The 17,403-nt window shown below is 42.8% G+C and overlaps 1 protein-coding gene across 1 annotated transcript in view; it reads right to left on the reverse strand.

Annotated features, from left to right (window-relative positions):
• Positions 1 to 17,403, reverse strand: part of LOC117442937 (NLR family CARD domain-containing protein 3-like) — a 73,155-nt gene that overhangs the window by 29,672 nt on the left and 26,080 nt on the right. Inside the window, 6 exon segments of the mRNA XM_034078899.2 lie at positions 1,661 to 1,749; positions 1,751 to 1,835; positions 2,357 to 2,521; positions 2,945 to 2,968; positions 3,646 to 3,804; positions 17,017 to 17,190. Coding sequence (XP_033934790.1) covers positions 1,661 to 1,749; positions 1,751 to 1,835; positions 2,357 to 2,521; positions 2,945 to 2,968; positions 3,646 to 3,804; positions 17,017 to 17,190 — 696 coding nt within the window.

Genomic DNA, 17,403 nt, shown 5'->3' on the forward strand with positions numbered 1-17,403 from the left:
TATGTGTTTACATGTGAAAAGACACTATTTTTCTGCCACCTCTTTTATGAGAGGACGTTGGAAGTTCACTAGTGCGCAACATACCTGCACCAGTTTATCTGCGAAGTGCCTCAGGTGAGATGGAATGAACTTTAGGATCCTAAATTCTTTCAAACGAGCATTTGCTCTCTCGACGTGAATCCTATTTTGTGCGATAAGCTTTGTAGCCTGTGCTTCGCTGTGTGTCGGCTGGCCATGACAGAGGAATGGGGGAATGTTGACAGTGACTCCTTCAGGAAGAATGTTCTGGATTAAGAATCGCTTGTCAGCCAATATCAGATCTCCAGGTTTGAAATGCTGAAGAACACCAGAATCCCGTACTATCTCTTTGTCACTTGTTGATGCTGGGTATAGTGTGCTGCAGTATGTGATCACAGCGTTTGGTGCTACCCCCAGCAGTAGTTTGAAGGAGTGCATGCCACGGTAAGCAGAGTCGGTCTCTTTTCTGGATATCCATTTGCTTGGGGATAGCAATTTTGATGTCCGTACAATCCACTATCATTCTGTAGTTTTGGATGTGCCGACATGAAGAAGGCAAGCTGGTTTTATTTTTCTCCCGGCTGGGAACAGTACTCATTATGTCCTTAACCTCTTAAGCCCTGAGCCTGTTTTTCAGGTTTCAGGCTCGAAAATGCCACTAACACAACAAAGACTATATCTTCACTTCTAAAAGGGGTAAATTAATAATCTTTTCTCTCAAAGCAAGTTTACATCTGTGAGTTGGATGTAGAAGTGTCAGAATCAATATAGATGTTTTTATTTTAAAGTAAATTCAGATGGAACACAGTAAAAACATGTAAATTCTAATGTCCGCCTAAAAAAAAACATTACTTATAGTGAAAACCACCCTTGAATGATGGGATGGTAGACTAAAGCTTTAGGAATCCAAACTATAACATATAAGTACCCTGTATCAAGATTGATGCAAACAGTTAAATTTGACCTTTTTAGAGGGTTTAGACAAATAAAGTCCAAGCGAACTCACCTCTGGGTAATTTGGGAACCATCAGTTCCATTTGAACTTTTTCACTGTGAAAATCATTTTATTACTTTGAATTATCCCTATAGGTATCCATTCCATACAAATACAACTGTTGTGAAAAAAAAAAAAAAAAACATAGGCCTACTCTGTTATCCTCTTACAGTGAGCCTCTGAATTAGCCCTGAGCGAAAAATGCTAACCTATTACTGCACCGAAAATCACTCCTCGCTCCCTTATTACTTATCCTAGCTGCACATCCAACACATTGTTTATGATCGTAAAGACACAGAATCTAACGGTGCCCACCTCAACACTGAAAGATACAAACTCGCGAGGTTATCAACAAAACGTACATCAAAACAAGTGGTACTAACATGCGCTAGGCTTACCTTCCTCGTTGTCTTCAGACGTGACCATTTACTAAATTGAAAAACTACATTTACATTAACAACTAAAAGTGGATATTTAAAATGTTTCCTTAAGGAACAGTCAACTTTTATGACTGCAGACTAAATGTAGTACAAGAAAAAGAAAAATATGAACAAAATGACATATACTAAATAAATGTATAAGCATTAGTTTAAACTGTTAATGAAACACATGAGATCTCCAGCAGTAACAGAGAGTCAGTGAACTGACCTGAGAGTCTCCAGTCTGCAGTCTGGACTCCCCAGAAGATCTCTCAGCAGCTCCACTCCTGAATCCTGCAGAGCGTTTCCTCTCAGGTCCCAGATGTCTCAGGTGGGAGGGGTTGGACTTCAGAGCTGAGGCCAGAGCAGAACAGCTGATCTCTGACAACCTGCAGCTCCTCAGTCTGAATAAAAGAAAACATGATGAGGATAAAAAAAATCTGTTTATAATCCAATCAGATGTTCAGGTTTAATATGTGTAGCTCAACAATTACTGTGTTCTAATCAATGAGCTTCCCTGAATTACAGTGACTGTCCATTCTGATCATCATAATATCAGCCTTCTGTTTATTTATCTGTGAAACACATGAATCAATGGGAAGCAAGAAAACATTATACTTCAGAAAGTAAACTTTATCAATTCAAAAATAATATACATTCTGATTACCGTCGTTATTCTAAAGATTGAAAATGTACATTTGCTTAACAACCAAAAGTGGATCACTACTGTATTTCCTTAAAGGAACAGTCCAACCTTTATGACTGCAGACTGAGTGTAAATACGATTATTAAAGTAAGACAAATTAAAAATAAACGACATACTGTATAGAATTGTATTGGATGTAGTATTCATGTACAAGTAACAGGTTCAATAACTAATGAAACACATGAGATTCCAGCAGTAACAGAGAGTCAGTGAACTGACCTGAGGGTCTCCAGTCTGCAGTCTGGACTCTCCAGTCCAGAACTCAGCAGCTCCACTGCTGAATCCTGCAGAGCGTTGTAACTCAGGTCCAGCTCTCTCAGGTGGGAGGGGTTGGACTTCAGAGCTGAGGCCAGAGCAGAACAGCTGATCTCTGACAACCTGCAGCCCACTCAGTCTGAATAAAGTAAACATGATGAGGATACACATCAGTTTATAATCCAATCCAATAACTGAATGCCTGCCGTTTATTATCTGTGAAAACACATTGAAATCAATGGGAAGCAAGAAAAACATTTATACTTCAGAAAGTAAACTTTATCAATGTAAAACTAATATTAGTTTCAGATTGCCTTCTTTATTCAGACGTGACCATTTACTAAAGATTGAAAAACTACATTTACATTAACAACTAAAAGTGGATATTTAAAATGTTTCCTTAAGGAACAGTCAACTTTTATGACTGCAGACTAAATGTAGTACAAGAAAAAGAAAAATATGAACAAAATGACATATACTAAATAAATGTATAAGCATTAGTTTAAACTGTTAATGAAACACATGAGATCTCCAGCAGTAACAGAGAGTCAGTGAACTGACCTGAGAGTCTCCAGTCTGCAGTCTGGACTCCCCAGAAGATCTCTCAGCAGCTCCACTCCTGAATCCTGCAGAGCGTTTCCTCTCAGGTTCAGATGTCTCAGGTGGGAGGGGTTGGACTTCAGAGCTGAGGCCAGAGCAGAACAGCTGATCTCTGACAACCTGCAGCTCCTCAGTCTGAATAAAGAAACATGATGAGGATAAAAAATCTGTTTATAATCCAATCAGATGTTCAGGTTTATATGTGTAGCTCAACATTACTGTGTTCTAATCAATGAGCTTTCCCTGAATTACAGTGACTGTCATTCTGATCATCATAATATCAGCCTTCTGTTTATTATCTGTGAAAACACATTGAAATCAATGGGAAGCAAGAAAAACATTTATACTTCAGAAAGTAAACTTTATCAATTCAAAAATAATATACATTCTGATTACCGTCGTTATTCTAAAGATTGAAAATGTACATTTTGCTTAACAAACCAAAAGTGGATCACTACTGTATTTCCTTAAAGGAACAGTCCACCTTTATGACTGCAGACTGAGTGTAATACGATTATTAAAGTAAGACAAATTAAAATAAACGACATACTGTATAGAATTGTATTGATGTAGTATTCATGTACAAGTAACAGGTTCAATAACTAATGAAACACATGAGATTTCCAGCAGTAACAGAGAGTCAGTGAACTGACCTGCAGTCTGGACTCTCCAGTCCAGAACTCAGCAGCTCCACTCCTGAATCCTGCAGAGCGTTGTAACTCAGGTCCAGCTCTCTCAGGTGGGAGGGGTTGGACTTCAGAGCTGAGGCCAGAGCAGAACAGCTGATCTCTGACAACCTGCAGCTCCTCAGTCTGAATAAAGAAAACATGATGTAACTTTAGAAAACAAAGTTCCTGTTTGAAATAACTCCAGGTTTAATCATCTGATCAGAGCTGAAGAAGTTTAGAAAGTGGAAACTCCAACAGGTTAAAAACTGTGAGATCCAGAAAGAGGGAAAGAGCTCTCATTCATATTAAAGACAACGTGAACGTACTTCAGTACAAAGTGGAGACTTCACATCTGAGCCTCTGCTCCATCTACACAGACTCTTGATGTGCAGCCAGACACACACAAACACAGAAACTGATTCAACTCAAGATCACAATGTTTACAAAGATCACAAATATGTCAGGATGACTTTGAAAGAAATGTGAAGAAAAACATCCAGATTATTATTTTAGGAATAGTGAGTCATCAAATCACAGCATCTTCAGTGTAAACTAGTCAGTCAGTATCAGCATCATGTAGCTTCATAAAAGCTAGTGGTTAAATATACAAAGGACATTTACTCAAGTAGTGTTTATTAGTAAAAGATGTATGTACCTGTACCTTACTTCAGTATTTTAACATTATGCTAGTAGCAGCAAAACTCCCTATGAGTTATGCCGCTGAGAGGCTTAAACTTTGCTCTTCGCTGTGGCGCGTTCCATACAAGAGTCCGTACTGTAGTTAGATTTGACAATGTTTCATAACGAAACAAAATAAATAATATACAAGTCCGGACCTCAGTCAACAGAAAGTGGAGATATTCAGCCTGTCCTCTTAGTCATACATAAAACCAGCATCCAACAGGTGACCTAATGGCAATAAACGACACCCATGGGACAGTTGCCAGTGATAACCAATAAGAATTAAACATGGTGTAAACAAATAAAGATAATAATAGAAATAATAAGCAATGGCAAAACAAGCATTTTTGCTCCGACAATGCTACTTTATCATTTTACTCCACTACATTTTGTAGGCAAATGTTCTACTAGTCGCTCCCTAAACTTATGTTATATATTTAGTTACCAGTTACTTTGCAGATTTGGTTAATTAATAAAAAATATAAATCGACACACATTATTATACATGATAAAAGTAAAGCTACCCAGCAGGGGAGAGTGGGGTAAAATGAGCCATTGACCCACCCCCTGTATCCAGGCAACTGTGCACATGTGTTGTCATGTGACCATAAATTAACAACCATTTCTATATCACTGTGATGGAGAGAAGCACATGGTAAGTGGTAAAGTGGTTTACACAATAAACCATGTTTTTTACTTTTGACAGTAACATTTCAACATGTCAGGTAACCTTGTATTTAAATGTAGTTTTACAGTACTGATGTGTTTTTTATGTTTTAAAACATTGTATCAAACCCATCATGCCAAGAAAGTCCAAGAGAAAGAGTGAGGAGATGGAGAGAGCGGCCACTCATGGCAATCCTGGAGAATCCATCAGTGCAGTGGCAAAAGACAGAAATATTGACAGGTCAACCCTGAGTCGATACTTAAAAAGGAGGGAGGACAGGAAGTGGAAATAGTAGGGTACAGTGGAACAGAAATACATTACATTGCATTTAGCTGACGCTTTTATCCAAAGCGACTTACAATAAGTGCGTTCGACCAAGAAGACACAAACTTGAAGAAAACAGAATCATATAAGTACATCAGGTTTCATAGAGCCAAACCATTTCAAGTGCTACTCAACTGGCTTTAGATAAGCCAGTCCTTTATTAGTATATAAGTGCTTTGTTAGTAATTGTATTGCTCGAAGTGTCGAAAGAGATGAGTTTTCAGTCTGCGCCGGAAGGTGTGTAAGCTTTCTGCTGTCCTGATGTCAATGGGGAGCTCAGTCCATTTGGACTACCTATGTTGCAAATGTATTATCTTTTCAATTTACACACGGCATCTATTGCACGTCTGTCCGTCCTGGGAGAGGGATCCCTCCTCTGTTGCTCTCCCTGAGGTTTCTCCCATGTTCCCTTTAAACTGTGGGTTTTCTTCAGAAGTTTTTTCCTTGTACGATGTGAGGGTCTAAGGACAGAGGGTCTAAGGACAGAGGGTGTCGTATTGTCATACTGAAACATTGATTGATTCCACCATTTTGGAGCCAGGATAGCAAACCCACGTGTTTCTGCTGATGGGAACTTGGGTCCCCCTCGCAGCGAGGGTGCAGCGAGCCGTTTGGCTGATGCAGAGCGGAGTGCACGTGCTGGGGTGTACGGTTTAACCATGTCCTGGATGGAGGAAGGGCCAGATCCATTCGCAGCATGGTACGCAGGTACCAGTGTCTTGAAGTGGATTCTAGCAGTTACCGGAAGCCAGTGGAGGGAGCGGAGGAGCGGCGTGGTGTGGGAACATTTAGGAAGGTTGAAGACCAGACGAGCCGCTGCATTCTGGATGAGCTGCAGAGGTCGGATGGCACATGCAGGTAGACCAGCCAGGAGGGAGTTGCAGTAGTCTCGGCGTGAGGTGACGAGAGCCTGGACCAGAAGCTGCGTGGCTTTCTGGGTCAGCTGGGGACGCATCCTCCTGATGTTGTAGAGCGTGTATCTGCAGCAGCGGGTTGCAGCAGCGATGTTTGCAGTGAAGGACAGGTTGTTATCTAGGGTCACACCCAGAGTCCTTGCAGTCTGAGTCGGGGAAACAACAGAGGTGCCGATGTTGATAGTCAGGTCAAGAGTGGGACAATCTTTTCCCGGAAGGAAAAGCAGTTCAGTTTTGTCCAGGTTGAGCTTGAGGTGATGAGCGGACATCCACTGAGAGATGTCAGCTAGACAAGCAGAGATGCGAGCGACGACCTGGGTCTCTGAGCGGGGAAAGGACAGAATTAATTGGGTGTCGTCAGCGTAGCAGTGGTATGAGAAACCATGCGGGATAATGACAGATCCGAGCGAGTTTGTGTACAGGGAGAAGAGGAGGGGACCGAGAACAGAGCCCTGAGGGACCCCTGTAGTTAATTGACAAGGGTCGGACTCGGACCCTCTCCAAGTTACCCTGTAGGTGCGGTCTTTGAGGTATGAGGTGAGGAGGGAAAGTGCAGAGCCTGAGACTCCAAGTTCTTGGAGAGTGCGAAGGAGGATCTGATGGTTCACCGTGTCGAATGCAGCAGACAGGTCCAACAGGATGAGGACAGAGGAGAGGGAGGCTGCTTTAGCCGTGTGCAGTTCCTCAGTGACAGCAAGGAGGGCAGTTTCTGTGGAGTGACCTGCCTTGAAACCAGACTGGTGCGGATCCAGAAGGTTGTTCTGATGGAGATAGCAGGAGAGTTGTTTAAAGACAGCGCGTTCAAGTGTTTTAGACAGGAACGGGAGGAGAGAGACAGGCCTGTAGTTTATAACATCAGACGGGTTGAGAGTGGGTTTCTTTAGGAGAGGGTTTACTCTCGCCTCCTTGAGGCTGTTTGGAAAGTGACCAGAAGTTAGAGAAGTGTTGATGAAATGGGTTAGCAACGGTAGAATATCAGGAGTCATAGTCTGAAGGAGGTTTTAGGGGATAGGGTCCAGAGGACAGGTGGTGGGGCGGGCAGAGGTAACGAGGGTAAGAACCTCACTTGGCGAGAGAGGGGAGAAGGAGGTCAGTGTGCGGGTGGAAGGAGGGTCTGGTGACCCAGCGGTGAGTAGGGGTGAGTCAGAAAAAGAAGAGCGAATATCATCAACCTTTTTTTCAAAGTGGTTAACAAAGTCGCTTGGAAGAAGGGAGGAGGGGGGAGGGGCTTTGGGGGGGTCCAGGAGGGAGGAGGGGGAAGGGGCTTTGGGGGGGGTCCAAGAGGGGGGAGGGGGGGGGGGGCCTTGGGGGGGTCCAAGAGGGTGGAGAAGATGGAAAATAGTTTTTGGGGATTGGAATAGGAAGATTGGATCTTATCTTGAAAGAAAGTGCTTTTTGCCTGAGAGATGGAAGCAGAGAAAGAGGAGAGGAGAGCCTGATAGGTTAGGAGGTCGTCACGGTGTTTGGATTTCCACCGTTTCCGCTCTGCTGCCCGAAGGACGGTTCCATTAGCACGCAGTGCGTCATTTAGCCAGGGAGCAGGAGTGGACTGACGAGCCTGCCGAGATGTGAGAGGACAGAGAGAGTCCAGACAGGTGTTCTTAATTTGATGTAGTTTACGAAGCATTTTTACTTTACACGACACTGTTCAACACTTAATTCTGCTTCACTCTTTAACTAAACAACGTGTCACAAGAACGCGGATGTCTTAGAAAATCTTTAGCGAAAGAGTCTTTCAAGACATCCGCGTTCTTGTGACACGTAAATACTACGCTTCCTATGTTTTGGTGCGGACTGCGTTCACACCAGCGATGAACCACTCCAGAGTTTGCAAGCAAGCGTTCCGAGACCACCTATTCTAGCGGACCAGAGTCCGGTTGTTTAGCTCACTTCAGAGGTCTCGGACTGCGTTCACACCGACCCAAATGAAACGCACCAAGCGGCTAAACGCACCAGGGTTCGATTCAACCGGACTATACAAGGCTGGTGTGAATGCGACCTAAAACTAAAAAGGAAATTTAACACGGGACTAAGACTAAAACTAAATAAAAAAATAGCTGACGAAATTAACGCTAGGGGACACATGAACAGGAATGGAGTATATACTAGTGATGGCAGTTTGACACTGAAGCTTCGAACGGAGCTTCAACCCTGGTCTTCCTATTCCATAGAAGCAGTGCTTCGAAGCTTGCTTCAAATCACGTGACATATGACGTCAGAAGCAGCAACTGCTTCATTCCCGTAATGAATCACTTGACTGGTTCGCGGTCCATTCACGCGATTCAATGCACTGCCTCGTCTCGATTCTGACAGGTGACAGGTTGAAACCGTTTCAAATGTTAGCGCTTCAACACTTTATGACCGCTCTAAACAATGCGCAATGTGTGGGTTGTTGTTGTAGTTTGCGTTGTTGCTGTTGAGTTGATGTTGGTATTGCATTTGATATCATTATAGAGCAAGCCAGGAAGAAAGATAGGTCGTTCTGGCTCGGGAAACACTTCGAAATGTGGAGAAGTTGTGAACAAAAAGACAGTCATCAGTAATATAAAAACAGTTCAATATTTCAAGGAATAGAAAGCCCAGTGGGTCGAGTCGGCGGCCAGGATGCGGCGATGTCCTCGCGCAGCTGGTTCAAAGCCCGGAATGGATGTATTTTAATCTTTGCTTTTCAACTTTAATAACTGATAAATGGCCCTCTCCTCCCAAAAAAATGTCCAGCACTCTCTAGTCTCCTCTCAATAGCCCAATACACACAATTATCAATCTTTAATTGCAAATAGAACATGATATTCAGTCTTAGTGTGTGTGTGCATCGAATATTTTTCAAGGCAAAGATACGTTAAACCCAATGCAGCCTTGCACTTCGCCAGGAGAGCTCGCTGTAACTGAAGCTTCCAGAAATGAACCTATTTCCGACACAATTGTCCAAGTGGTTCGATGCTTCATTCAAAGCTTCATTTTGCCATCAATATTATATACACATGTTTTAGCAAACACCAGCGATACTTAGCTCAAAGTAGGATTTGCCTCCTCTTTGCCTCCCGCAGGACTCTATTGTCTTTGTCAGTCTGATGCTGAAGCTGAAGCTCCAGGAGAGTGCTGCCTAAAATGGAGACCAGTCCTGATTGCTGAGTTGTCACAGCTGTGGGGCCACGCCCCTTTAATTAGTTAACTCTCTGCAGCTGGTCAATCAATCAATGTTTATTTATATAGCCCAATATCACAAATGTTACATTTGTCTCAGTGGTCTTCACAATGTGTACAGAATATCAGTATGACAATACGACACCCTCTGTCCTTAGACCCTCTGTCCTTAGACCCTCTGTCCTTAGACCCTCAAATGGGAGAAACCTCAGGGAGAGCAGCAGAGGAGGGATCCCTCTCCCAGGACGGACAGACGTGCAATAGATGCCGTGTGTAAATTGAAAAGATAATACATTTGCAACATAGGTAGTCCAAATGTTTGGAAATGCATTTGTCTATAATAAGAAGATGAATCCACTGATTGGCAGCAATAGGAAATTACCCTAGTGCTCAGACTGAGAATTAAACACTGTTTCTGGGGGGGAGTGGCCTCAGATCAGAGGAATGCATTTTATTTATATAGCTCTTATCTACAACTCAAAGACGCTTTACAGTATGAGGGAGGGTAGAGAAACAAGGACAGGCAAACAAATAAATATAGTAAAATAAAATAAACAGAAAAGTCAGTCAAGAGGAAGTTGATTGAGAGGGGGGAGGGGGGCTTACAGAGTTGAAAAGATGTGTATGAAACATATGTGTTTACATGTGAAAAGACACTATTTTTCTGCCACCTCTTTTATGAGAGGACGTTGGAAGTTCACTAGTGCGCAACATACCTGCACCAGTTTATCTGCGAAGTGCCTCAGGTGAGATGGAATGAACTTTAGGATCCTAAATTCTTTCAAACGAGCATTTGCTCTCTCGACGTGAATCCTATTTTGTGCGATAAGCTTTGTAGCCTGTGCTTCGCTGTGTGTCGGCTGGCCATGACAGAGGAATGGGGGAATGTTGACAGTGACTCCTTCAGGAAGAATGTTCTGGATTAAGAATCGCTTGTCAGCCAATATCAGATCTCCAGGTTTGAAATGCTGAAGAACACCAGAATCCCGTACTATCTCTTTGTCACTTGTTGATGCTGGGTATAGTGTGCTGCAGTATGTGATCACAGCGTTTGGTGCTACCCCCAGCAGTAGTTTGAAGGAGTGCATGCCACGGTAAGCAGAGTCGGTCTCTTTTCTGGATATCCATTTGCTTGGGGATAGCAATTTTGATGTCCGTACAATCCACTATCATTCTGCAGTTTTGGATGTGCCGACATGAAGAAGGCAAGCTGGTTTTATTTTTCTCCCGGCTGGGAACAGTACTCATTATGTCCTTAACCTCTTAAGCCCTGAGCCTGTTTTTCAGGTTTCAGGCTCGAAAATGCCACTAACACAACAAAGACTATATCTTCACTTCTAAAAGGGGTAAATTAATAATCTTTTCTCTCAAAGCAAGTTTACATCTGTGAGTTGGATGTAGAAGTGTCAGAATCAATATAGATGTTTTTATTTTAAAGTAAATTCAGATGGAACACAGTAAAAACATGTAAATTCTAATGTCCGCCTAAAAAAAAACATTACTTATAGTGAAAACCACCCTTGAATGATGGGATGGTAGACTAAAAGCTTTAGGAATCCAAACTATAACATATAATAAGTACCCTGTATCAAGATTGATGCAAAACAAGTTAAATTTGACCTTTTTAGAGAGGTTTAGACAAATAAAGTCCAAGCGAACTCACCTCTGGGTAATTTGGGAACCATCAGTTCCATTTGAACTTTTTCACTGTGAAAATCATTTTATTACTTTGAATTATCCCTATAGGTATCCATTCCATACAAATACAACTGTTGTGAAAAAAAAAAAAAAAAAACATAGGCCTACTCTGTTATCCTCTTACAGTGAGCCTCTGAATTAGCCCTGAGCGAAAAATGCTAACCTATTACTGCACCGAAAATCACTCCTCGCTCCCTTATTACTTATCCTAGCTGCACATCCAACACATTGTTTATGATCGTAAAGACACAGAATCTAACGGTGCCCACCTCAACACTGAAAGATACAAACTCGCGAGGTTATCAACAAAAACGTACATCAAAACAAGTGGTACTAACATGCGCTAGGCTTACCTTCCTCGTTGTCTGCTCTAAACTGGTCTTCAATGGCATTAAAACGATAAAAACGATGATGTAGTTAATCCATAGGTTAATATCCAATGGGGCTGTGTCCCCTTTGAAATGTTCTGATAATCTATAAGCAATAAAACTGCAATTCCTGAGCGAGGTGTCCACTGGGGGGACCTTCGGGCTTAAGAGGTTAAAAAGTAATTTATGGAGAACCTCTATAAATGTTACAGTGCTTTCACCGCAGTGAAAGAGTGCAGCCAGATGAAGGTGTGTGTAATTATGACACAGTTTCATGAGGGTCATGAAAACGTGGTCTCCGAGACTCAGTGCTTTGGGGAACCAACCTTCTGGGTATGTAATGGAACCCTCAAAACGAGCAACATACTCACACACAGCACTGAATGTGTCTCTATCTAGCAAGCCTGTCTCCATCCGAAGAACCTTTTCACTCGGCTGAGAGGCAGAATACTTGTCACGGCAGTAACTCTGCTTTGCCTTGGACTCCTCGAGCTGGATCTCTAGCTGCATTATGTGTCTTTGCTGAGATTGAAGTTTTTCCTTCTACCGTGGTTGCTTGCTCCTCGGCATTCTCAGATAGTGGTTGAGGATCTTCATTAGCAGCCACCTGTGTTGATGGACCTGCTTCCTCCTCAGTCATTAGACACGCAGCTTCTTCCTCCATTCCATCAATTATCCCTCTCAGACAGCAGGAATGCTCTTCTACATTCTGTGCTTTAAAGGAAACAGGCCTTTTTCTCTTCTGTAAAGGACATGACAGCTGCAGATGCGGGAACAGGCATTGGGCTTCCTGTCAGCTCGTCTGTTGGGAAGATATACAATATTAGTTTCATGGAAGTCACACCGTCACAAATAAGAGCATTAAGATATTCAGTACATCGGCTAAAACAAAACATCTAAAGATATAACCTTGCACTTTGTCTCGTGAACATTTTCACTATTTTGACATTTGTATAGATCAAAATTGAACTAAAAGAAATAAATGGTAGATTAATCCATATTGAAAATAGGTGTCAGCTGCTACACTAATTATAATAGTTAGATTTCTTAATTAAGATAATATTACTTTATTGATCCCAATTTTGGAAATGTTTGTGTTGCAGTAGCATAAAAACAAAATATAAGTTATTATATATACAAAAGTATGTGAGGGATGGAATATTAGATTGAATATAAATGTAAAATGTACATGTGATGTTACGTCCAAGAGAAGCTATGGAGCAGAGAGTTCTCTGCCAGCCAGAGGGGATTTGTTATTAGTTCAATATGTCAAACTGATTTCCCTGACTACAATCTTTAGTCACATGGTGAAACGTTATGCTGCTTGTACTAATTAGACTTATCATATAAGCCACACAGGTTTTAATAGGATGTATTCATTATCTTTACTTATGTTGCGGTCTTTTCAGCAGTGCCATCTCTAAAACGGCGATACAGTCACCCATCATTTACATTTCACCGTGACATGGACAAAAATGTAACGTCAGCTTACCTCATGGCACGAATCCAGACTCTCCTTTGGAAAACATTGGCCGGGAAACGAAAGAACGAGCGCGTTTCATGCGAAGACCTGTGGCTGCAACCCGGAGAAAAGCAACAAACCATTGCGTAGCTAACTAGTAGCGCTAGCTTTAGCTAACGTTAGCTAACGAAACAAACTGCCGAGTAAACTTGGAAAACACCGGTAATTAATTATTCTATCATTTGTAAAACTACGGTGTTAAAAAAAATACAGATTCTAATGGTCAGATATATAGATATACAGATACTAAAGGGAGCAGAGTCCAATTTACAGCATCAGCTTCACATAACCAACTGGAACAACTTCGCTGTAACTACCACTATGGATTCCCAAGTAGACATTGACGCATACACCTCTTCTGTTTTGCATTGCATCAACACCTACATCAGTGATGCCACCACCACCAAACAGATCAAAATATTCCCTAATCAGAAGCCATGGATGGATGGGCAGGTCCTCCAACTGCTGAAGTCACGTGACACCGCCTTCAGGTCAGGAGACGCGCAGGACTACCGTCTAGCCAGGGCTGAGCTGAAACGGGGCATCAAAAGGGCGAAGCGCTGCCACAAGCTAAAGATTGAGGAGCACTTTAACACCTCTGACCCCCGACGCATGTGGCAGGGGTTACAGACCATCACAGACTTCAAACCCACCCGGGCCTCCCCCCCGTCCACTGACCCCTCTCTTCCAGATAAGCTTAATTATTTGTATGCTCGTTTTGACAGGGTCAATCATGAGGTAGCCACTAGGGCCACTCTCCCTGCAGACCATCTGCCCCTCACACTCTCCACCACAGATGTGCATGCTGAACTGAGCAGGACAAACACACGTAAGGCCGCTGGCCCCGATGGCATCCCCGGATGTGTACTCAGCTCTTGTGCTGAGCAGCTGACCAGGGTCCTGACTGACATCTTTAACCTGTCCTTGGCCCAAGGAAAAGTCCCCACGTGCTTCAAATACACCTCCATTGTGCCCGTTCCCAAGCACGCCTCTCCAACAAGCCTTAATGACTACCGACCCGTGGCACTTACATCGACCATCATGAAGTGTTTCGAGAGGCTGGTCCTGGCTCGGCTTAAATCATGCCTCCCACCCACACTTGACCCCTACCAGTTTGCCTTTCGTCGGAACAGGAGTACGGATGACGCCATCTCCACAGCACTACACCCTGCCCTCTACCATCTGGATCAGAGCAACACATACGTACGGTTCCTGTTCATTGCCTTTAGCTCGGCATTCAACACCATCATTCCTTCAAAACTGATTACCAAGCTCAGTGACCTTGGCATCGACCCCTCCCTCTGCAACTGGATACTGGACTTTCTCACAAACAGACCCCAGCATGTTAGAATAGGCAAGCTCACATCCTCGAATCTCATCCTTAGCACTGGTGTCCCGCAGGGCTGTGTGTTAAGTCCCCTCCTATATTCCCTCTTCACACATGACTGCAAACCTGTACATGGCTCAAACACCATCGTTAAGTTTGCAGACGACACTACAGTGGTCGGGCTTGTCAGCAACAATGACGAGACGGCATACAGGGAAGAGGTTGAGCATCTGGCAGAGTGGTGCGCTAACAACAACCTGGCTCTCAACACCAAGAAGACGAAAGAGGTCATTGTGGACTTCAGAAGGAACAAAGACGGCACGCACTCCCCAGTCCATCTTAGTGGAGAAGAGGTTGAGCGGGTCACCAGCTTCAAGTTCCTGGGAGTCCACATCTCGGAGGACCTGGACCACCAACACCTCAGCCCTAGTCAAGAAGGCTCACAAGCGCATCTTCTTCCTGAGGAAACTGGCAACACTCCGCCTATCCTCCCAGGTGCTAATGAACTTCTACCGTTGCACCATCGAGAGCATCCTCTCCACCTGCATATCAGTGTGGTACGGTAACTGCACGGTCAAGGACAAGAAATCACTGCAGAGGGTGGTGAAGATCGCACAACGCATCATCAAGATGCCCCTCACCTCCATAGCCTCAGTCTATGAAAAGCGGTGCCTGCGAAGGGCACGAAACATCATCAGAGACTCTTCCCACCCCAACCACACACTGTTTGTCCCCCTACGTGGCGCCCGCTCTGGGACACGCTACCGCAGCCTCCCGGGTAGAACCAACAGGACTACGCACAGCGTCTTCCCTTCAGCAGTCAGACTGCTGACAGAACCCCACGCTGTCCCATACTGCCTAGTTGTTGTCGTGTGCTGTGCTGAAGCGCAATTCTGTATTCACTGTATTTATTTATTATTATCTGTGTATTTATTCCTATTTATACATTTCCCATCTATTTACCTTTATTTTTGTATCATTTTTTTTGGTATATACTTCTGATAAATGTGTATGTAACTGACTGTTTTGCGATCTGGTTAGACCATCCTTAAATTTCGTTACACTGTGCTTGCATTTTTGTAATGACAATAAAGTAATCTAATCTAATCTAAAGATAGGCAGGTACTTGCTTTCAAGCAGAACACGGGGGAAAACAAAGGTTAGCTGGAGTGTTTACGTGTTCGGCGTAATGACGTACAACGGCCTCGACAATTTCTGTAGTCCTATTCAGCCACTCGGTAACAACCATCGTTTTTCAGACACGTAAACTCTTCAAAAATCACTGCTGATGTATTTAATGTCCTAGAACAAAACGTGATTTATCTCTTAAATTTGTGTCAACCACAGACCTTATTTCGAGCTATTTTCCAAAACCCTATGGAGAAAATGCATTGCTTTTTGACGAAGGAACCGGAAGTGCTAAACATGCTAACTTACTTCCGGGTTTTAGGACGCGTCACTGCGGTTCTCTATACAGTTACCCCTAGTCAATAAAGCCCTTAGTATTCTACAAATGTTTAAACCAAAGTTAACCCAAACAACCAGTTATTTCAGTTTTAAGGTTTCTGTAAAAATAAGTTTCTGCCAGGAAATACTTTAGCGGTTTTGAGATTAAAATCACAATTTCAATCAGATCAAACTACAGAACATTTATACAGAGCACACTGAAACAGAGAAGTCTAAAGACAGAATGTTACTCACACAGTTTTAGAAGTTAGCATTAGTTATCCTATCTTAAATCGAGTTTGCACACTGAGAAAGTATTGCTCGGACTGAGAATGAAATACTGTTTCTGGGGGGGAGTGGCCTCAGATCAGAGCTGATGGGCGTCAATTGAAACTGGATCACTCCTGTTTTCATAATGAAACTCTTTAGTGCCAACAGCAGAGGAGGAGCTTGCAGACTAGAACTAATAACTGTCTGACCAGTTCCACGGCCTTACTCCAAAGAGATGTTGTGAACTGGCCTTTGAATTACAGACAGAAACAACATTCCTGTACCAAACAACTGGACAACAAGACAAGGGTTCAGCATGTGGGCTGTGAAAGAGATCACATGATACATTCTCTCCAAACTTGATTTATAATGTTGACCAAACAGGTGTCCCTACAGTTGAGACACCAAAGCAGGTAGAGTGGCAGAGAAAGGATGTTATAACTTTTTACTTATGCAGGACTTTTACATGTAACTGAGTATTTGTACACTGCAGTATTGCTACTTTTACTTGAGTAAATCATCTGAGTACTTCTTCCACCTCTGGAAACAGAAAATACTGAATTCCTTGTTAGGGTGGGATTGTATTTATGTATTTTAATATAATTTATTCAAAAACATGATCGGCAAGGCAAGTTTATTTATATAGCACCTTTCAGCACCAGGCAATTCAAGGTGCTTTACAAAAATGAAAGACATTCAGACAAAGGCATTTAAAAACAGTAAAAGATAATAAAAGAAACGATAGATAGAGAATATAAGATGTATAAGAGGTTCAGAGTGAAATGCAGTGTTGTATTTTTCTTGTTATGTTTTAATCTAAAGCTCAACATCGCTCTGCCACAGTCAGTGAACTAAACCACAGAAGAAGAAATGAGACTTTAGCATTAAGATGCTCAGTGAGGATCAGAGTGAGATCAGCCTGATGTCTGCAGCTCAGAGTCAACACAACTCTCACATATTCATCTCAGCACAGAAGTTACAGAAGGAGAACTGACCTGAGAGTCTCCAGTCTGCAGTCTGGACTCTCCAGAAGATCTCCCAGCAGCTCCACTCCTGAATCCTGCAGAGCGTTGTGACTCAGGTCCAGCTGTCTCAGGTGGGAGGGGTTGGACTTCAGAGCTGAGGCCAGAGCAGAACAGCTGATCTCTGACAAGCTGCAGCTCCTCAGACTGAACAAAGAAAACATGATGTAACTTTAGAAAACAATGTTCCTGTTTGTATAGTGAATACATTTGTTAGGGTGCAATTGTGTTTAAGTATTTTGTATATCATTTAATTAAAACATGATGAAACATATAAATTGAATGTCAGGTGTTAGAGGTTCAGAGTGAATTACGCAGTGTAGAATGTTTCCTTAAATCTAACGCTCGTCATCGCTCTGC

Source organism: Pseudochaenichthys georgianus, unplaced genomic scaffold, assembly GCF_902827115.2.
Source record: "Pseudochaenichthys georgianus unplaced genomic scaffold, fPseGeo1.2 scaffold_507_arrow_ctg1, whole genome shotgun sequence".
Classification (NCBI taxonomy): domain Eukaryota; kingdom Metazoa; phylum Chordata; class Actinopteri; order Perciformes; family Channichthyidae; genus Pseudochaenichthys; species Pseudochaenichthys georgianus.